Source organism: Triturus cristatus, chromosome 7 (genome assembly GCF_964204655.1).
Source record: "Triturus cristatus chromosome 7, aTriCri1.1, whole genome shotgun sequence".
In the NCBI taxonomy this organism is placed as follows: Eukaryota; Metazoa; Chordata; class Amphibia; order Caudata; family Salamandridae; genus Triturus; species Triturus cristatus.
In genome coordinates, this window is record NC_140590.1 from 704,663,666 (window position 1) to 704,686,479 (window position 22,814).

Here is a 22,814-nt window from a genome sequence, read left to right on the forward strand (position 1 = left end):
ACCGGCTTGCTCCTGCTTGCATATAAATTCTTTTCATAATGAAACAGCCACGCAGGGCTCACTTGCATTTTTTATAGTGCTATATTATAATTAACAAGAAGCCTCGCAGATATTTTAATTAGCTATGCAGATGACGCTTGTGATTGCACTCTGGAGATGGCTGTTCTTCGCTGGGTTCCTTGAGTGCAATCGAGGTGCTTCTCAAATTGCCCTGCGGCCCAATCTGTAGGGAACCAATCTGTGTTTAGTAATGTTCTTTGCTGCTGGTTAATTTTATTCTTTCTCTAACAGGGAACAAGTGATTTTTGTGTGGCTCCAGACAAATTTATCATGAACCAGACACGAGATCGACTCAGCACAGGTAATGGGATCATCAGGGTATATCAGCAATATAAAGATCTGTGAGGGAGACTGCTCCTATTGCACATACTCTGTGTGAGAGAAACTTGAAATGCTGCTGCTGCTGTGACTGTTTGGTATGTATGTGAGGGTCAGGAAGCTTGCATTGCTGCCATTGTACCTGTTTTACATTTGAGGGAAGCTTGATCTGAGGGAGGGTAAGATGCCATTGGTGGTGCTGCACAGTGCTCTGTACCGTGTGTGTATGCTGAATGCATTGCGGCTGCCTGTGATTTGCCCCTTCTGTGTAGAAAATGCTTGCACTGCTGCTGCCCATACTAAGTCTGTTAAGGGTGCAAGAGTAGCTGCATGGTGCTCTGTACCGTGTGTGTATGCTGAATGCATTGCTGCTGCCTATGCTTTGTCTGTTCTGTGCAGAAGACGCTTGCACTGCTGCTGCCCACACTAAGTCTGTTAAGCGTGCAAGAGTAGCTGCACGGTGCTCTGTACCGTGTGTGTATGCTGAATGCATTGCTGCTGCCTATGCTTTGTCTGTTCTGTGCAGAAGACGCTTGCACTGCTGCTGCCCACACTAAGTCTGTTAAGCGTGCAAGAGTAGCTGCACAGTGCTCTGTACCGTGTGTGTATGCTGAATGCATTGCTGCTGCCTATGCTTTGTCTGTTCTGTGCAGAAGACGCTTGCACTGCTGCTGCCCACACTAAGCCCCTTATGTGCGCAAGGGTAGTTTGCAGTGCTTCCGGTCTTGCCACACCTGATTTTGTGTGCTGGACCCTTGAGCTGATGTCACCTTTAATGTACCTGTTCTGTGTGTGATGGAAGCTTGCACTGATGCGTTGGAATTGCCTGATAAAGCCAACCCCAATTATATTTGTTTCCTTTTACAGATGTTGTCCACTACTATCTGTATTGCAGCCAGAGCCTCATCAACCCCTTTCATCAAGTAAGGAACACCTTTTTGGGGCAGTGGGATAAAAGAGAGGTGTTGATGGGAGGGGGGTGATACGGTTCCCCAGTGTACAGTGTGACATAGTTCGCTTTTATGTCTTGCATTCTTCTTTTCCCTGCACTGCTTGGACTCCAGAACCACCTGTCAACCAAGGCTGCTGTGACCAGAAGTCATCAGTCGGTTTGCATGGCGCGGTGCATCAGTTGCTCTTTTTACAGTCTCCTTGGGTTGAGCAGGCAAAGGGTGGTTTCCGTCGGCCGCCACAGTGCTAGCTTAGAGTGCATAGAAACGCTTAACTGGCAGGAGACTCGAGAATGATCACAGAGTGGGAGAGAAACCTAAATGGCATAACAAACATCCAAATGGATAGAATGCACTTGTATTAGAAGAAACACACTGACACACAAACAGGACCAGAAAGTGCTGCAGTGAAACTTGTAAAAAAGATACAAGTTGAAAGCAGAATTAAAATGGGGGGAAACATGTTATAGATTATAAAACTGCCAGCCAAATGGAACCTTGAGCGTTACATCATAGTTACTAAAACCAGACATACAATATTTGCTCAAGACAGTCACGTTTTTACAGTGTTTCAAGAATATTTCTGTAAATATGATATATGTCTGGGTTTTACAAGAGGAGAAGTCTTAAGCACACTAGAAGACTTAATGCACACCCATTCAGGACTGCATTGAAAGCACTCGTCAGAAGGCAATTTAAGTGACACTGAAACTGTGTTTCAAAGTTGCATCTAATTGTCCCTTTTTGTTACCTCGAAAATACTACAGTGCCTCATTGCTGTCCATTTCCCATTTTAGTGAGTTATTCCATGCCTCAATGCAATATTATATGTATTCTTCTAGGTCTGTGGTATGCTTCGGGTATAATTTTGCAAACCTGGCCACTCTACGCAGGAGTCCTCCTGAAGGTGATACAAAAGACCCATAAAACAGAAAATCATCCTCTGCTGAATCTGAAGTTTTGGGTCCGTGATTGATTCGGCACAAAGAGGCCAGCAGACTGGATAAACCACTATTATGCTTTGCGGTCTGAATGGAGGTGGGTAAGGAGAAAGTAAAAATCCTTCTTCCAAAACTTTTCTTCCTCCTTGCCCCCCGCCACTTCCTACTTCATGTTGCCTTAGAACAACAGCGACAGGAACCTTCAAAGGGAACCCGTGCTGTCTGCTCAGTCATTTGAAGTTTGCTTCTTTAGGTCTTGGGACCATCCGGTCTGCCGAAGGCAGAACCGGAAGTCGAGAGATTTAATGACTTGGAGAAGAGGGGCTTGAACCCGCCCCTCTTCTCCCCTGTTCTCCATTGGCTGGCCTCTTGAATGCTGGCCAGCCATTGGAGAAGAGGTCAGTCATTCAGATTAGGCCCCGTCCTTTTCGGATCGGGGGCGTGTTTTTTGCAAGAAGTCTCAAGGAGGAGATAACAGCAAAACACGCCCCCGAATCCGAAAAGGACGCTGCGTTTCTCCGAGGCATTTCTGCTCTGCCTCGGAGAAAGGCGGTGGTGTCTTCCGGTTGTTTTCCTTGAGCTCAGGCTCCCAGCTGTTCTCCAGCTCATCGTAGTCGTCGTCCAGCAGCTCCTCGTTGTCATCGTCCTCATCATCATCATCATTGCCCGGTATTCGCACCTCCTGGATGTCGTCGTCGTCCTCCTCCTCTTCTTCTTCCTCCTCCTCCTCGCCTGCGCTGCCGGGCTGCGGAAGCAGGAGGAGGCGGGGGTGCTGCTCGCCCGGGCTGGGCTCCCCTCCCCCGGCGCCCCCAGCTGCAGCCGCTGGGCCGGTGCCGCAGTCCGCGCTGCCAGGCATCCTCGCCATATTGCCTTCCTCTCTCTATGTGCGCCCAGTCCTCGGGCCAGGGCGCATGCGCTATATTGGACCGCGGCGCCGAGCGCTTTTGTGTTTTAATGACCTTCAGCTACCGGGAGGCACAGCCGCCCCTTAAAGGAGCCGTGCGCCCATTGTCATCCGGGGCGCTGGCAACCTGCGCGTCTATCCTAATACCAGGGCAGGGGGAGGTGGGCGCATACCCCAACACCCTCCCCTCAGAGGGCCGCAGAGGCACTTACCATGTCCTACCAGATGCACACCTGGCGGGGGTGGGCTCCTTGCTTCAAGCCGTGCCCCGGCTGCGCAGCTCCGCCAGCTCCGCCTGCATCACGGGCGCCCCGGGGCAGGGGCTGTGCCTGTGCTGTCATGTGTGCGCCCGAGGGAGGGCGCCTCCCCCACACGCACACAAGCACAGGTGAGGCCCCAGGGCGGGAGGAGCTGTACAGAGAGAGCAAGGCAGGGAGGGACAGCATGGCAGGCACCAGCGGAGGGAGGCAAGCAGCACTTGGGGCAGAGGCAGGAGGGCAGGCGCACGTTGCAGGGCAGCAAGAGGATGGGGTGACAGAAGGGTCTGTGAGAGAACATCGGTGATGGGGCTAGAGGAATAGCAAGGTAATCAGAAGCTGGTCCAACAGGGAAAGGGATGTGAGAATAAAAAGATAACAGGTGAGATTAGGAGGACTGAAGAGGACAGTCACAAGAGGGAATGAATGCCAGGAAGCAAAACCACCAGATGCTGCAGGGCGAAGGCAGCTGCGACCAGGTGTACACGGAGTGAGAGAAAAGCAGAACAGAAGTAACAAAGACGCAGGAAAACGGTCCGAAATAAAATAATTAAAAGTGGCAACACCATCCAGAAAGAGGTCGAGAAAGCGAAAAACTAGAACGGTAGTGCATAGGAAATGATTTCAGATAATGTCATGGACATCAACAACGTGGGCCAAACATAAGTTTGGAGGAAGAAAAACAAGATCCATATAGTGGGTTCAAGGGGGTAACGTCCACATGCATAGTGATGTTCAGTAAGCGGAAACACCAGTATTACGGTGTATGCAGGAAACGGTGCGTGCGGTAGATGTAACCAGTCACAATGGAAGCCCGAAATGCTGGTACGGGAGGGCTCAATTTACAGCCGCGGCAGTGCCGCCCGGGGCTCTCCGAGCCCAGGTGAGCTAAGCTTGCAGAGGGTGGGTTTGCGTGTCCACGCCCTCCGCCTCCAGCTATTGCAAAGACTGCTGGAGAGCACAGACGACATTTTTCAAATAACTCAAAATCCTGGTGCGACTCCTGGGGCAGTTTGGCCGCAACATTAGAATGGCTATCACCCCTACAGATCTTTCCTGCGTATGCGTTTTTTTAAGCTTGTTTGTACAGTGCTCTTATGACCAGAGTTCAGCAAAAACATTTAAAATGGAAAAACGCAATTGTAATTATCCTCTACGCGCCATGGTGGTAAATAGATGTGTGCGTGCATTTGTGTATGAATCCTCTGGGCTTTGTAGGGGGTGAACTCGCAGGAGTTTTGCAAGCGACCGACACGTTTTCCACCTCGTGCAATAAGTGACGAAACCGGTGGAATAGGAAGCTGGCTTTTGTATGTATTCATCTAGCGCAATGTGTTTCCGGTGCACAGCTCAAGCCAGGCCAGCGTTTCCAGAGGGCTTTTGTTAAAACCCCAACAGGTTACGGACTGCACCCCCGCAGACTCCCTTCGTACATGTGGTCAGGCGCGCAACACCCATTGGGCTCACCGGGCTTCAGCCCCCCCCCACCCCCCGTCGTGTGTGTCAGCCGGGCTGAGACAGCCTCGTGGGCTGGCGTCCATCTAATTGCAGCCGCACCCGAGTACTTCACAGGTCTTTAAAAGACCATTTACTCGTTAATGAGGCTTTTGTTGTGGTTTCACCCCTTCTTACAGCCACTCTGCCTATGGCTCGAAGACTTAGCCCCCCCCCCGAAATCTTTTTCAGCCCCCCCCCCCCGAAATTTGGCTCTAGTTGCCCGCCTGCATGTGGTAGAGGCGCTTAGCGCTCGACTTCCATCATAAAACATCCATTCGGCATCAGTGCGAGTGCAGGGGCACAACATGTATCATATTTTAATCTCGTGTCAGAGCGCACAGTAAGCATATGCTTTTATAGTTGCCATCACCTCAGTGTATGCAAGCGTCTAAACCGTCTGCCTTTCAAAGTGTAGCTATGATCCTCGTAGTGTGAAAAGCCGGTCCATCATGAACTTTACCTTGAAGTGCAGCGGGCTTTTTTCCGAACTAAAATTGTCAATTCACGCCACGGTCAAAGCAATGGCCTCCAAGGCGTGACACAATGACTTTGAAGGGAATAACTGCAGTGGTCCTTGGTGTGGTATTTTACCTGGACTGTCCCTCCCAGGACACCCCCCCCCGTCCCTCTTTAATTACTCTGAATTCCCAAAGCAAACACGCTGCTCATTGTGCCGCAGATATCGCGTGCTGCAAACGGCCCCCTCCCCTGTGGAATGTCTTTGACCCGAATGATGGGTTCCTCTGAAAAGAAAAACAATGGTCTCGCGGGGGCGTCGTGCCTCCTGCTGCCGCCACGAGCTTCTACAAAAACAAGCATTTACAATGCAATGGTCTCGGCATTGTTAAAGTTAGAGCTATTGGCATTGCTCATGACATTATTTTTGTTTTTAAAACATCTCTCTCTCTCTAACAAAAATAAGTCTTATTTTCGTGAGAGAGAGAGATGTTTTAAAAACAAAAACAAAAATAATGTCATGAGCAATGCCAATAGCTCTAACTTTAACAATGCCGAGACCGTTGCATTGTAAATGCTTGTTTTTAGTTTCTTGAGTGTAAATGGGGAGCTGGCCAAGGACTACTCTGGAAAGCGTTGGTCACTGAGTCAGTGTAAGGATTTATGTCAATAAAAAACATTAACATTAACTGTAAAAGACAATTTCCACAAAATTCAGAGTAACTGATGAGATGGTTCTGTACGGTACGTCCTGTGCTGCTTGGATTAATGTATAACGGAAAAGCCACAGATTCAAATCCTAGAAAGGCTTACTCAACCTTTTCTTATTGAGGCGATGATAACGTGAGCAACAATGAGTTGTGCAATGATGCCTGTCTTTAGTGTGTATAGGCAACGTGCTTTCTAAAGTGTTATACAAGAATACTGGTCACATATGATCATGGACATCCTGTGCTCTGGCTTTCCTTTGTAGGGCATAGCACTGTAGTGGTCTGGTGTGGCAGTAATTTATTTTGTAATATTTCTTGTGCAGCAACAAAAATGAGTGAATCTATTGTGCTGTAAGTGCAAGCTCACAGACTTTTTAATAACCCCTCATCCTGTATAACAGAACTTGCTGATGGATACTTCTTATCGCAGATTGCTCACCTTTAGAATATTTCCCAGGCACCAGACTGGATCTGAAAGATTTCATAGCAGTGCTCCAGAGTGCCAGGTGGCGCTGTGTGGCTCCGTGTGGACTACGTTCCTATCCCGGAAGTGATTAAGCAGAGCACATACAAGCACCACCCTTGTGCTCTAACGTTTTTTTTTTCATCGCCTCGGAGTGTGGATCTGGATCTCCGCTCACTTTTCCCACTGTTTTTCAAATGGCATTCCAGTGTGGAAGGGAAACATATCCTCACCTAAAACTACAGGGTTCAAACCATGTTGTGACTGTTGTAAACAGATGTCAATAGTGGACCCGCATGAGGTGTGCCAACCATGTAGTGTGAGGACTGTGCCATCATGCACCTTAAGGTAAATCGTAATCAAGAAGCAAAGCTTTCCATTACCGCACATTGAAAGAAGTCACACAAGTCACAGTTTCTGCATTAAGTCAAGAGCGTGGTGTCATTCCCGTTCTCAAGGCTATTCCCACAACAGGTCCTCTTTGCGGCCGAGGACACTCAGTATGTCAAATTCCAAATCATACTGGAAACACAAAAGGCGAAGCAGGTCTCAATCCCATCGTACCACACTATCTAAAGAGAAGTCACAAGGGTGTCAAGGTGACATTAGTTCTTACTCCTTATCTCCAATTCAGGAGCTCATCCCACAGTTGATCCTGATGTTCCTTGAGTTACTAGGGCTATCGATGAGGCTGCAGGAGGTTCTGTCGTTTAAGGAGGCCATGCTGCGTATTATTGGCACTCTTCCACCTCCTCCTAGCCCCAAGGAACTGCGGGGGCCTCCAGTCTGGTAACTATTTTCGAGTCTGTCCTCTGTATTGTCTCAGCTCCTGGAACCCACCTCCTTTTCCCCATGACTACAGTGCAGACTTTCATACCAGCTCCAAGACCTGTGACGATCCTTTCTTCATCAATGCCGGTCCCAACATTGCCAGAGAAGGTTCCTCTGCCGACTCTGGTGACTTACCCTAATCTGAATCTGTCTTAACCCTGACTGAGCTTAGACTCTGACTCCAGTCTGGTGCACCCAGTTCCCATTTAGCCAGATTCAGAAAACATACTCCCTCTACCACAGAACCGTCCTTGGTTGCTCTGCCAGCATTTTGGTTCCGACTCAGAACAGAGCTTGCCGAAACTAGAAGATGACAGTGGAAAGGATGGGACTGATTTACCCCCACATTATGATACTGACAGTTTATATATGGATTTACACATGTACTTCCTTTGATGTAGTCATCAGAAGTGTTGCTGATGTCCTAGATCAAACTTTCTTCCGTTGAGGTTAAAGTAAATGTGCTAACTGAACTTCTACAGTCTGGACCGGCTTCTTTTGGGTCCTTGCCACAATTCAGTGAAGCCCTAACAGATAACTCATAAAACTTGCTCTTGCCCACCAGTGAACAGGCAGATGGATAGGTGCCACAGACCAGTGCCTAGTGATCCTCATTTTCGTACACCGCATCCTACTCCTGAGACTTTGGTGGTACAAGCTTCCACCAGCAAGGTGAATCCGAATTAGTTCCACATGAAGCTCCTGAAATGGAGAAAAAAAGGATTGAGACATTCAGGAAATGTTTGTTCTCTTTGGCCAGCTTAGCCTTGAGGTTGGTCAAGGCAAGTTGCCTAATAGGCCATTATAAGCCCGTCCTCTAGGGCATGGCCAACAAGATCTTGCTGGCAGTGCTGCAAGAGTTTAGGGCCTTCTTGGCTTAAACCATTCAAAATGATCAGGATGCAGCCAAATACATGATCGGGCGGGCTTGGATACTTCGATTTGTTTGGGGTGAGCAGGAGGCACTAGTGTGGTGCTCCGTCGTCATGAATGGATGAGATCCACATGCTTTTCTGGAAGTGTGAATGCATCCCATATGAATATGCCTTTTGATGCAAACTACCTTTTTGAGGAAAAAAAGCTGTCTCCAACAGGAGCACTTGAGGGAAAGCCAAGCCAAGCTTCTGAGGTTACTCTACAGGTTTGGTTTATAGGCAATGCCAGGCTTACCCACCCTAGCCGCAGTCGCCTCAACCCTTATTTGGACCGATATTTAGTTTGCTCATTTTCATTGGGTCATGAAACTGCTTAGTAGGTGTATTATTCTCAAGTTGCTCAGGTTTTAGGCCTGTACAGCACTTTTCACCTATTTGATGCACTTTCATTATGTCGGATACTATGTCAGGTGATGCCTATTTGCCATGTAGAGACTGAGATCATGTGGCCCAACAAATGGGTTTATGCAGCTTTGAACCAGACTAACAGCTCTTGTAACAGTATCTTCATCTTTTTCAATATGTAACTTAGGTAGGTCTGTGTGAGTAAGATCTTAATTGTTGTTACGAACCATTTACCTTATCTGACCCAAAAAGACACTTCTTTGTTCAGCCATCATACATTATTTTTTCACAACACCCGCCTTGAGGTTGAACCTTGTCTTACCACCTGGGGTCTGTGTGTCTTTGTTGACTGTTACCTCCATCGCTTGATTGTCTGGAATTCGTCCAAACGGACTAACATCTGCAATTGAACTGAAAAGCATCAGTTAATTAAGTTGTGGTCTATTTCTGGAAGCTTCACTCCAAGTAATGTCATTTTGGCAAAGTATACAGGAAGATATCTAGCGAAGTTCATTCTGTCATATACAAAACACCATAGAGCGTATGGCGGTAAGATATAATTGCCAATTTCCTTCTCGAGCAGCATGCAAGAGAGCCAGCAAGACATTTTCAGCAATAGACACCTACGGCATCCAAAATGCAGGGAGATTTCCATTGTCATGACGAAGATATTCTAGGAATACATCCCAAAGCTGTTTTACTTCGTCAAAGGCAGCATTCTGCCAGAGGTCATCTAATCTATGTTGGCATAGGTCTTTTACAAAGTCATTAACATCCTCAATAAAGGAGTAGACGATCTGAATGTTCTCTTCATAATTCTTCTCCACCCAGGGGATAAGATCCAACCAAGCCAGTCTCAACATAACTTCATATGCACACTTGTGTACTCGAACTGCACGATTCTACATACAGCCTTCTAGTACCGATGATATTGATCTTTCTGCTATCATCTCTGCTTCAGTACAAAGGCCAGCGTCTTGAAAGCATTTTCCAAGAATGGACATGATGTTTTAAATGGTGTGAAAGGTGCCCATTCGAAGGATTCTGTCGTATGTTATATGCTTCCACACTATCTCAGTTGCTTTTGCTTTGAGAACTTGATCTATTCCCACTCCAAATTTTGCCAAATGCAGTGATTCCCTTATTAGCTCTGACTGTTTCAAAATTTCATAAACAGTTGTCAACTCAGTTGCAGGGCCAATAATGGTGGGCAAGTAGCCAATGGAATCATGTGATACACTGAGTTTCTAGTACTGATGTTAAATCTTGTCCAACTTGTTATTATCTGTGTGATGCTCGCTTCTTGTCTTGTAACAACCCAGATTATGTTCTTATTTTGTGCTAGCTTCAACTGGGCAACACATTCCTGCCTGACTTCAGTCCTTGACATCAATGGCTGTGCCCAAACTCGTTCACTAGGAACCTACACGAACAATTCTTCCGTATTTGTAGTGGACAGTGTTCTTTGATTTTGTTTCTCAATGCTTGGGAGAGGAACTTTAAAAGGTTGCGGTCCAAACAACTTTGGCTGCACAGGTATACCATTGACTCAGTGAGTTGTCCCCTTACCAGTTAGTGTCTTCCAGCCTCTCGATGTTATCCCATGTTAAGTTACTGAAGACATGAGGCTGAATGCTGGTTTGAAGAATAATTTGCTCATTTAAGGTAGCAGCAAGTTTCTGAAGTCACAAGGCAGTAACATTTTCTTCCAGTTCAGAGTATGAAATCACATGACCAAGTCTGTTTAGAGTGCAAAGGATTTCAACATTGCCTGACAGCGTTTTTACGGCATATGGGAGCAACAATTGCTTGGGGGTTATTGCTGCTCATTTGTCACTGCATATATAATGTTCTGACTAAATGATTGCATAAGTTAAGTAACCCTTTTGGACGGCTTTATGTTTTCTGGATCTCCAGTCAGAAGCATGATAATGGGCTTCTGCAGCCACTATGTGCCTACTACAAACTGCTAAAATCTTTGACTCACAATTAATGGTTGCACACTCTCTAAACATTTTGTCAACTCTAAGCTCCGTGCCTTGATTAATTTCTCACATGTTGATGTTCCCTTGTAGCATTTTATCGTTCCAGCATTCGTTCCAGCATCATCACTAACACTTGCTTCAGCTTTTCGCTTAATAATCTGTAAATCTATCTTCATAGTAAACAGGCTCCTGCACTTCCTGTGGTAAAATACTTGGGGAACCAGGTTGCTTTCCACATTTCTCGCAATGTCGAACAGTGAAATATAATTCCTTACTTGAGCTGCCTCTAACAAAGTGTTCCATGATGAGTAGTCCTGGGGGCTTGGCAGGGTAACTCCATTTTGGACATTTGACTATAAGTGAATTATACACTGGGGATCTGAGGTATATGATGATTTTTATTCAGTCTTCTTCTTGATTCAGCATGGGCATTCACCACTGCTCTGGAAAACAAAAGTAATTTTACATGGAGTACTTAATATAAACATAATTACTATTATAATTATTAACACATTATATGATCACATTTACTGTTATTGTAATTTTTAATAAATAAAATTGACATTTTTTCTATTTACAGCAAGGTATCTTAGGACTGGAGTGGTAACACACAAAAGGCAAACAATTATGACTTGCTATCACATATTTTCCTTCTCTATGCATCCATACCTTGCCAATAAATCATATTAAAACCCATCCCCACTAGTGGTACCGCTAACACGGTTGGCTCAAGTCCTAAGGGCAATAAACATACTAGGATGAAACCAACAAGGTAGGCAATCAATAGGAAGACATTCTCATTGATTAGGTTGTGTGCTCTGCACTTCCGTAGCTAGCTCATGTATTGATCAGTGCAACAGACCTCAGCGTCAAACCGGACCGAATAAAGAAATCCTTACAGCAATTTCTATTCTGTTTTTCAGTGGCTTCTCCTTAATTAATGTATGCATACTTATTTTGAAGTTTAATTACTAGGCAGTTCCGCGCTGACGGTATTAATTACCATTCTGCACATTTTAATCATTGGTGGTATTAGACCATCGCTTCCAGGTAATTCCATTAATAATTACCACCAGCATAAGCTTGAGTAAAGAACATGTAAAGCTTTCAGAATAAACCTGCAGTAATCTTGTCACTACAGTATTTTTCCTCCCTCCCCCCGTCAGACATCAAATCCAGGAGTAGGATGGTGGGGGAGCCAAATTTGCATTTCTGGTCTTAACCACTAGATTTCACCTCATGAAGTTAATTAAGGCCTCAATGTTTATAGAATTGCAAGCAGATGAAGGGGTACTATTATGGTGGTCAATGGTTACATTCGGTATTTACTGCACTACAAAACTTCAGGACCATGATAGTAAGCACTATTTATAAATCAAGTTTGTGTTATAGGAATGGTTCATCCAGCCCTTTTTCCTTACAAGGTAAGTGAAAACGGACATGAAGTGTAGTCTTTTTTTTCCTCCTATCACTATAACCTTAAAGCGCTATGATGGCCTGGCTACACACTTGACTAAATTCTTTGTACCTGATCTCTCCCATCTTAATATTATAAATGACATTCATTCTTTGAGATTTTTATGAAATTAGATCCATTGATATGTGCTAGCTCTCGTGTCACATATCCCCTTCCACAGGAAGCCATTCATCTTCACAGAGGATCCTGCTGGCGGTACATCCCCAGTCAAACTGTATTATCTACAGCTTACAGGAAAATATTTTCCATGCTGTTCAGCTGTTGGAGAGGTCACACTCAAGGTGATGGCTTTTGGCCCAGGAGTCTGTCTCCAGGGGGTCCGGCCCAGGAATCTGTCTCAGGGGGTCCGGCCCCGGAATCTGTCTCAGGGAGTACGGCCCCGGAATCTTTTGTGCAGGTCCTAGACCAGGAATCGGTTTCCTGCCGCTCTTGGACCATGAATCAATCTCCTGCAGGTCTTGGACCAGAAAACACTCTTTTGCCGGTCTTATCCCAAGAATCAGTCACCTGAGAGCCTTGGTCCAGGAATCAATCTCACAAGGACCTTGACCCAGGAACCTCTCTCATGAGCATCATCTTCTGTGCATTTCCAGTTGGACTCTCAGATAAGATTGTCTTGTTCGCCTAAGTCTTTTTCGAATCATTTACCAATTACAGTGCACATCTTCTCAGGAATATTGACTACTCACTACACATCACCTAGCTACTGTGAGCTAGGGAGACCTGCTGCCTCCCACTATTGCTGCCTCCTTCTATTGCTTCACACTCTTCTCTCGGAACCTTATTCAACACTCAATGGAGCCTCCCCCCCCCCCCCCCTTTCCCAGGACCTTCCTGAACAGTATGTGGTGCACTAGCGCTCAACTGCAGAACTTGTCCTTACTTTTTAAATGTACATTGCATTACGAGTTGGGCTTCTTTCAAGTTAGCAGTCTGCTGCAGTGTTCTTGTATTGGGATGTTTGATGTACAGTTAGTGTAGGTCATCAGGAATTGATTTTGGTGGTTTTTGCTACTTCCTTCTGAAGGCTGGGTGGGAAACGGTGGTTATTGGCAGCGGTGTAGCGTCGGGTGGTGATTGGCAGTGGCGTAGCGTCGGTTGCCAGCGCCCTGGAGCAGGCAAGTATCCTTCCACTTTTCTTTTAAAATGTAGTGTCCCTAAAGTTTTTGCACCCAGGGCAACCGCCCCTGTGCCTCATGCTACGCCACTGGTGGATCTAAGTTGGCATAAGTGGGGGGTGACTATCAGGATTGAGTCAAAGGTGGCTCCTACATTTTGACTTTCGTCCTGGATTTAGAGGCAGGCACAGGTTTCAACAATCTGAAATTAGGTTTACTTCTTCGTGATGGGCAGGAAGGGCTACGTGCAGTCAGCTGAAGAGTGGTCGAAATCGGGAGAGAGCAGAGATAGCTTTTGAAGAGTATTGAGGACCGATTACTCCTCACGAGATGTGACCAGTGAAGGGATCAAGTATGTATCATTGAGATCAACTGGAGAAGGATCCTAACCAGATACAAGATGACTTTGAGACTCCTGATGCTCGAGAGGGACAACAAGGCAGAATTCATGGTCTGGGGTCAAAAGACCTCTCTGAGTTCTTGAAGGGCTAGTAAGCATGGCTCCACTTTGTTGGCTGCTTCGAGGGAGTTTTCATGGGTTTTGAGGAGGACTTAGGCAGGTTGTGGTGGTTTTGGTTTAATGTTCCATTATGTAGCTTACAATTTGATTAATCACCCACTAATGAGCATTTAGGAATCTGGGTGCATTGGCACCAAGAGTAAATTGAGGATTATTCTTGCCTTGCTACCAGAGTGGCAGCTCAGTCGATAAATCTGGAGATTGATTTGGTCAGACGATGGTGACAGGCATGGCCTGGGCTTGCATCCATGTCCCTTCCTGTCTTTTACAAGTTAGTACAGTGCATTCTTCCAGGTAGGGCAGCAGGCACAGCTGTGTCAAATCCTGGGAAGAAGGTTGAGTGGAAACAAAGGGGAAAGTGGTAAGGGTGTGTGATGACCAAGGTCCTTGGCCGCTGGTGTGTTGTCCATTTAATGTTCCCAACTTAATAGAATTGACACACAGAGCACAGTGAGACTTTGTGAATGTCTGGGCTCTTTAGGAGCTCACAGACAGCTGCTCAAAGCTAACCCTAAAGTGTGTGTCTCTCTCCAACTCTTCAACACACTGCTAAGCGCTGCATAACATAACCAGACATCATAGGTCATCATGCACAACATGGAAACACTTCCCACACAGGATCAAAAAATAAAGACCAAACCCTTCAAACAACACACCTAGCACGAGTAGCATGCAGTAGCGTCTGCTGTTAATAGAACCTGGTAGGGCAGCTCGGGGGGACATGCGTTGGGGGAGCAGGGCTGGGAAATAAAAAAAATAAGGGTTATAATCACTTATCTGCCGCTGCGGCCGCATTGCTCCTGCTATTATCCTCCGCCAGAAGTGGATGGGCCTGAAAGCACAGGCTCCCCACCCAATCCAGACGCTGCTCTCATAGTAAAAGAGCAGCGCCAGTATTGGTCTGAGCGGCCTCGCAATCTTTTATTATCGTTGTATTTATCATCTGCTGACAGTGGGTCGTCGCGCCTTCATCATTTTGGAGTGTTCGCCCCTGGTAGCATGCTGCCCTTGTAGGCAAACATTTCAGTGCTCCACATAGGGGTATTAAGCGCTACATAGATGCTGCAGTACAATACAACTGAACTAGTATTGCTCAACAGACAGGATATTCATTCTGTGTTTGTCATCCCTCAATTGATTGAAGGCTACGGCCTGCACTGTACACGTGATAGCGTGTACGATTCTCGTCAGTAAACTACACGAAAGGAATGATGGGCAATAGTGGGTGAATGTCCTGTGTTGATAAATTAATAAACTAGTCCCTAACCCCCGTCCCCCCTCCCTCCCCCACGCCCCTGGAAAATGTCTGAAATTGATAGTTTAGTAAAGAAAACGCCTACTAAATTGGGCTTGGGGAGTGCATGAAAAGGATTCTCCATGGCGCTCTGATGTTCTTGTCTGAAAATATTCCACACACACATTTCTGTATAAGAAAATAAAATGTGCGATTGTCTCGGTTTTCCTGGAATATGCCAGTCTGAAATCGAGACGATCGAAGGCTTCTTGGCTTAACCTGGAATGATTTTGTAACTTTCAAAAAAAGTAGAGCCTGCATCCGAACGGATCTAAAACATGCGGCTGCAAATGTTCGACTTTTTTCGGGCGTTTGTACGAATGTGATCATTGCTAACTTGTGGATATGTCGGTTGTGCTGCGAGGACACGCCTGAAGCCTTAGGCGAATGTGTTGAGCAATACGTCACCGTTTCAAGGTCAAACGGGTCCAGTTCTCATGGACAATTTGGCCGTCGCCGCTCCGAATGTATGACAGGTGGTCACACACATGTGCTTTCATATCCCTCTCCACGTCCGACTGCTGGCGCCTCGTCCAAGTCCTCACAAAGGAGGCCTTGTGCACCCCAGTCCTTAAGTAATGTGCGCCAGCCGCCGAATCTTGTTCATATGTATTTTAATGGAAACAAATGTGTTCGTCCGTCGCCCTCTGCTGGACAAAATGTTCCTTTCTACTTTATTTTCTGAAAAGTTGAAAACACATGCTGGCAATTTGAAAATGATTTTAAACTGTGTACCAAAAAAACACGATGCTACGTCAAATAACGTAAACAAATGTAGAACATGCTCGCCTGTGATGTGCTGTAGAAATGATGCATTGTCCAAGGCCATCTACACAGTCTTGTGCTGCCTTGTGTCTGTATAATTCCCATCAGTTGCAAGGCAGGATAGTAGTGCGAATTCTTACATGAACCATCCCACCTTTAAGCTTAATAAATTCAAAGTTAAAATTCTGGTGAATGTTATCATTTTTTTTCTGAATTGACCAAGTTTTACCCAGTGCTTTAAATGGGAAAAAATAAGTGCAGGTACTCACTAAATTGAGCGTTTTTCGGCGGGCCTAAGTGGCAGGACAAGGGTGAACAATTGAAGTGATCAATATTTTAAAGAGGCGTTTTTGGGATCTGGAGTGTTCTTTTTCTCCTTATACGTAGGAAAGTGTAAATTTAACATTTTCTTTCAGATTTTCCATGTGCATGGATTACCTCAATACATGTCACATAAAATAAATTTTGCAATTCTCTACCATGCACAGTAATGAATAGTGTGGGCACTTTAGAAAGAACACTTAACAAATGATATACCATAATATCATTCTAACACCTGTGTTTTTCTAATGTTTAATGTATTACCACTACGGTAACCAAAAACATCAAGCCACATTAGACCGACCTCGTTGTCTTTCCGTAGTTTACTGTACTCCATATGCCTATATATTGGGGACAATAAACCAAAGGAAAACAGTACGGTAATACCACTGGCCTTGTCCCTAGAATTAAAGTGTTTTTGCAATCAATGGTTTACCCCAACCCACTAGTCTACCGCACTTGGGCTATTTTTTCATTAAGATGAAACATATACATTTTCAAACCATCAGCATCACAGCTTCGAACTATAAGCCCATGGATGTCTTTTAATTCAAGCCATAGATTCCAATGAGCAGAAGGGCAGGTCAAACAAAATGGACAGTTTTGAGTGCATGCCTGCAGAGCAGCCTTATGTGAGTATCCCACGGTATGACCGTTAAACGTGTATGGCATGTAGTTTTAGAAATATTTAACCACTTTAAACAGCAGGAGAAAAAGTCTGTTAGAGCCCAAGTATGTTTGTTCTTTAAGAACGTGCGGACCTAACACAGAAAAAGACAAATCCCCACTAGTGCGATTGTGAGCCCCTGAACTGCTACAAGCTAACCCTGGTGAGTACGACTCAGAGACCGGGCAGGCTGTCCTGATGCAAGGCCTGTGGGGTTGGCAGCTATGTTCTAGCTAAGGCGACTGGAAACAACAGCACCTACGTATGCAAACACTCACATGAACTTAATTACCACGCCAGTACAACTGAACCCAGTTTGGATAGCACCGTGAAGCATCACCTACACCCCTTTTTTAGTCTTCATTTGATGGAACTCTGCATTCCTGTTATCTAACGAACCTCGCTCTACCATGAGCTTTGAATGCATGCACTAGGATCAGTCTCAAATGTACCTATTGGATAAACGCGCTACCGGTTACGCCTTTTTATAATACCACACTGCCCTGAAGAAGCCCGTGTTTGGGCGAAACGCGTTGGCTGGTTATATCTTGTGAAGCACAACAAAGAATAAAGAAATCTTAAATTCATTTATCTGTAATTGCTTGTTTGTACGTGTTCATATGTACCTAAGTATCTGTTTTCTATATATTGCCTCTCATCCTACCAATTTAGCTCTATTATTTTTGTGATCTACAAGCAGCAGATCACTTGAGGTGGGCAATATGATATACCTTTGTGACTAGTCTGGTGGTGCAGTCATTTATGCTTCCAATCCTTTTCTTCTACTCACATGAACTTACTTGGATTTCATGCATGCGAACATAGCAGAAGGGCTGGCTCCTCCGTAATGGTGGAGGCACGTCACCCCACTCCCTAGAGCCAGCAGATGACAATTAAAACTATAATAACACAACATTATCATAATTTTATTTATTGCTGTTCTGAGCTAAGCAATATGTGTATAGCAGGGCGGGGCCAGGCATTGCAGGGAGGAGGCATAGTGTGCACTATGAGTGTGCATGTCTGTTTGGAGGACCATCTTAGGCCGGCCAAACATACATGCGCACTTATGTTTCTCAAGCCCAGCTGTGTTAACAGCCGGGTTGGAAAAACAGCACACACTCCCAGACACTGCCTGAGCAGCAAACGAGGCTTTTCAGACCAATCCTGGTTCTGCTCTCATAGCATGAGAGCAGTGTCTGAATTGGGTGGGAAGCCAATGCCTTGACGCACATCCACTTCGGAGGAGCAACGAGGCGTCTGGCAGCTAGTGGGAGCAGAGTGACGGGTACGTTTTAAAATATATTTGTATTATATTATCCAACCCCCTCCCCTCTGCCTCCCCCCACCTCTGCCTCCCCCCACCTCTGCCTCCCCCCACCTCTGCCTCCTCCCCACCTCTGCCTCCTCCCCACCCTCTTCCCTACCACTTCTTTACATAGGCAGCGGCGGCCACTGCATGGCAGTCCATACATTTGTTTTTGCAAGTGCTTATCTTCATTGATGTGTGCTATGCTGTGCCTCGATAACCACCCACTCTGCCTCACTGTCACTGTTACCCCCTCACACTTCAGCCTTGCTACAGAGATGGGCTGGCACACTTTGCTGTAGCATCATGTTGTCATCACTTACATTTCCCCCCAAGTCGCGGTAGGCAGCAGATTCTGCCTTTGAGACCGAAGGGCTTGTCGGCAGCTATTCATCCACACGTTTATAATTCACTGAGCTTGCGTTGCTACCCATATAAGTACTGGTACTCTCTTTGGCTAAGAGGAAGTGTCGGTACTCTAGGGGTGAGTATTCATCAGTGCCGGTGCTCAGTACCGGTGAGTAGTGGCCCATTTAAAGCACTGGTTTTAACTGGAGCTCGCGACCCTTTCAGCCATGTCTACCAACATTTTTGCCTCTCAGGGACACCTTAAAGGCTTTTCTGTACTAAAGTTTATTTACCACCATTCACTTAATGATTAAATAATGCTGACACCAAGGACAGGGATCGCTCAGACATGTTAAGCTATTGGGGAGGAGCTAGTAGAGTTGGCGGGGGGCGTCCTTTCAGAGGTATGAAGCTTGTGTTATGTTATGTTAACGTAATTTGTATAGCGCGCGATTACCACAAGAGGTGTCCTGGTGCTGTCCATTACTCCATAAACCTAGCTCCAGAATTATATGACAAACAGCCAAGTCTTCAGTGCTTTCCTAAATTGAAATAAATTTTCCATGCAACGCATGTGAGAAGGCAGACCGTTCCACAACCTTGCCGCACCGTATGAGAAACTACGGCCGCCCCAGTTGACTTTCTTTGTTAGGGGGACCTCGGTCAGATTAGCATCAGACGATCGGAGGTGTCGGGCAGGGTTGTACCTTTTAAACCTGTTAATCAGGAAGTCTGAACCTTCTCCGTGTAGGGCCTTAAAGACCAAACAAAGTGACTTAGACTGGACCCTAAACTTAATAGGAAGCCAGTGTAGGTCTCGAATGGCCTTAGATATATGAGCAGATTTAGGGAGGCCAGTTAGGAGTCTGGCTGTGGCATTCTGCAGCAGCTGTAGTCTGTGCAGCAGCCCTTCCTGAATGTTGAGGTATAGACTGTTGCAGTAATCTAATCTTGATGTTATCAGGGCCACTACAACAGTCTGTCGATGCTCCTGAGGAAGAAGGAACAAAATCTTCCTCAACGTTCGGAGAATGTAACTAGTTTTGAAGGCTACCGTCTTTACCTGTAATGTCATGGATAGTTTGGCATCCAATACCATTCCAAGGTTCCTAACTTGATTTACAGGAGTGGGAAGAGCCCCCAGTTCCTGCGGCCACCAAGCTGGGGTCCAAAAATTAGGGTTATTCCCAAATAGCATCACCTCGGTTTTGTTAGAATTTAACCTGAGGCAATTGTTTGCCATCCATCGAGCCACTTCTGACATACAGGATTGAAAATTCAGGTCCACTCCAGGTTCATGGCCGGGTAAAAGAGACACAACAATTTGCGTATCATCCGCATAGGAGGTTACGCTAAAGCCATGGTTTCTGATAATGGGCGCTAGGGAGGATACATAAATATTGAACAGTGTGGGACTTAACGAGGATCCCTGTGGGACCCCACAGGGCAGTGAAAAAGGTTGAGAAGCAAAGTTTTCCAAAGAAACTATTTGACTCCGATCGGAAAGAAAGGAGTATAATAGATCCCAAGCCTTATGCTGAATTCCACTTTTCCTAAGTTGATCCATTAACAGGCCATGATGGACCATGTCGAAAGCAGCGGATAGGTCCAAAAGGATCAACGCTGCCTTTCCACCCCGATCCATCGTGAACCTGATCTGATCCGTAGCCGTGATCAACGCGGATTCGGTGCTATGTCCCTCCCGAAATCTGTGCTGTGAAGGATCCAGAAGTGAAGTGTTCCTCACAAAGGCTGTGAGTTGATGGTTTAGCGCCCTTTCAACTAGTTTAGCCGGAAATGGGAGACGCGAAATGGGTCGAAAATTATTAGGATCGGAAGGGTCCAAACTAGGTTTTTTCAGCAAGGGGATGATAGACGCCTTTTTCCAGACTCCTGGAAATACCCCTTTATCAAACATACCATTAAAAATTGCTGTAAGATGATTGGCAATCGGTGCTGGTGCCAGTTTGATGATTTTAAGCGGGCAGGGGTCAAGAGGGGATCCGGATTTAACTTTAACTATCAACTCCAAGGTGTCCTGAAAGGTGAGATGTCTAAACTTCTTAAGGGCAATTGGTGGCGGAGATTCACTGGGCTTAGTCCCGCCCTCTTGGTTCCTCTGAATCGGGCCACTGAGACTGGTGAAGATAGTATTCACTTTGTTCTGAAAGAACAGAGCTAGCTTTTCACATAGCTCAGTGCTGGCCGGTACTGAGGCTGGTTCTACTAGAGACATTTTATTAATAGTGGCAAATCTCTTTCGTAGGATTTTTTGCTGCTGTAAACTGGGCGGCAAAGTGCTTTTGTTTGGCTTCCCTTAGCATACGTTTGTATTTGGCCAAGTTTGCCAGATATGCCTGTTTTTCTCCTTCCATATATGTCCTCCTCCAATTGCGTTCTGATCTCTTGCATACACATTTTTGAGATTTCAGTTCAGTAGTGTACCATGGGGCTGAGGGCGTCATTCTATTAAAAACCGCTAGTTTGGGCGGCGCCAGCTTTACGCAGGCCTGGGTAAGCCAGTTTGTATGGGACAGAGCCGCCTCCTCCGTATTCCTGGGAATGGGAGTAAGTGAGGTGGAGAGTACCCTAGATAAGGTCTCCGCTCCTACCCTGTTCCAGGCTCTGACTATTTCGGCCACTGTTTGGGGGCGCCCCTTGGATAGGTGGGGGGTGGGTGAAATATCAAACCTAACTCCCGCATGGTCAGACCAGACCAGCGGTAACAAAGCTGTGAATGCTAATTCTGATATATTGGAAAAGATCCCATCGAGTGTGTGACCCGCCTGATGGGAAGGACCCGTTACATGTTGCATCAGCTCTGCGGTTTCCATGATATTAAGGAGTCGAGCTGTATCTGCATCCTCAGGTCGTTCAAGATAAAAATTAAAATCCCCTAATATGGTATACGAGTTCTCCAACAATGCCTCCTCAAAAAGGACATACCCACACAAGCTGTGTGAAATGACAAGGAAACACCCAGAGAGGACTCCTCAGTACTGTTTGACGTGGAAGATACACCCAGGTACACAAGAACCCCCCAGAATTGAGATTGTGACCCTATCGCAGGGGTCTTCAAACTGTGGGGCGCGACCCCCAGGGGGGGCGTGGAGTTGATGAAAGGGGGTCGCGCCTTCCCGCCGCACTTCTGCCCTGAACTGCTTCCATCTGGAATCCAAAACGTTTACTCTACGTTTTGGATTCCGAGCAGTGCACCTCAAGGAGCTCTCTGATTGGAGGACATTGTCAAAGACTACAACGTCATTGACGACTGTCCTCCAATCAGAGAAGCAGCTGGATGCAAACCAGGAAATGCGCCCGTGAACTGGGGCCATAAATATGCTCCTCTGAAGTGCTTCGATAAGTGCTGGTTCCTGCTGCCTGCACTCTGCTCCGTTTCCTGGACGTCCTCATTGCTGCTGCTGCCGTGGTGTTTCAACTGGTGTCCTCTTCGTGCTTCTTGCTCTGCATTCCGATCTCCGATCTCCGGCTGTTCCCTGGTTTCCAAGGCGACGGAAGCTGCCAAAACCGGTGAGTAAGCTGCCTCTTCCCCTGCCTTCCTATGCATCCCCCCCACCTTTAGGGGCCCTTTACTTTCTTACGTATTCTCAAAATGTTAGGAAATGTTTACATAAGCCAAAGGATTAAAAGTTTAGTGGTCACATATCATCCATACTGGTAGGCAGTATAGTTTAAGAGTGCTTGGTGTGGAGAAGCACAAACTCAGATACGAAAAAGAAACAGCATAGTTGGGAGTTTTCTTTAATAATAAGAATCGATTGCTGGTCAAATTAACCCTTTAAGCAACATTAATGACTGTTCTAATGTATGCTTTGCAGTGTGTATGGAGTTCTGTGATGAAAGTTAATAGCTCACTGTTGAATATTAGGACTTTAAGTTATAAATTGCAAGTAACAAAAGGATGTCTCCTTTAAAAGTAGTAACCTGCTGATGTGTCCACATTATATGCACTCTGAAATCAACTTGGTACACGTTCTTTGCAGCAGGCATATTAACCCTCTGCACTAACTTCACAGAGGTCAAAACCTTAACTATACAAAACACTGAGCTCTGTCCAGGAAGATAATTAATCACACGAGTTATTTTGACATTTTTGTGAGGCCTGGCAATTGCCGGAGGAAAGAAACGCTGCAGCAGGTGCTTCAAAAACATAAACTTGCAAACACAGCGCCCCGAGGAAGCCAGCACCTCGGCCCTGTCCTCTGCCATTAATTAATCTGCTGCTAATGATGCTGCCCAGAATGACTCCACTCTCCCTTTCTATTATAATGAAGATGTCTTTGTTAAGTTAATCAACACCATTTTGCTCATCTGAAATGTTG

General features: G+C 45.9%; 1 protein-coding gene across 2 annotated transcripts in view; it reads left to right on the forward strand.

The window, feature by feature from the left end:
- The window catches only part of TTYH2 (tweety family member 2), a 323,403-nt gene that overhangs the window by 259,845 nt on the left and 40,744 nt on the right, over positions 1–22,814 (forward strand). For both annotated transcript variants that reach the window (XM_085617358.1, XM_085617359.1), the window contains 2 exons: positions 292–361; positions 1,246–1,301. In XM_085617358.1, the coding sequence (XP_085473484.1) occupies positions 292–361; positions 1,246–1,301 (126 nt within the window). The remainder of the gene's footprint in view (positions 1–291; positions 362–1,245; positions 1,302–22,814) is intronic.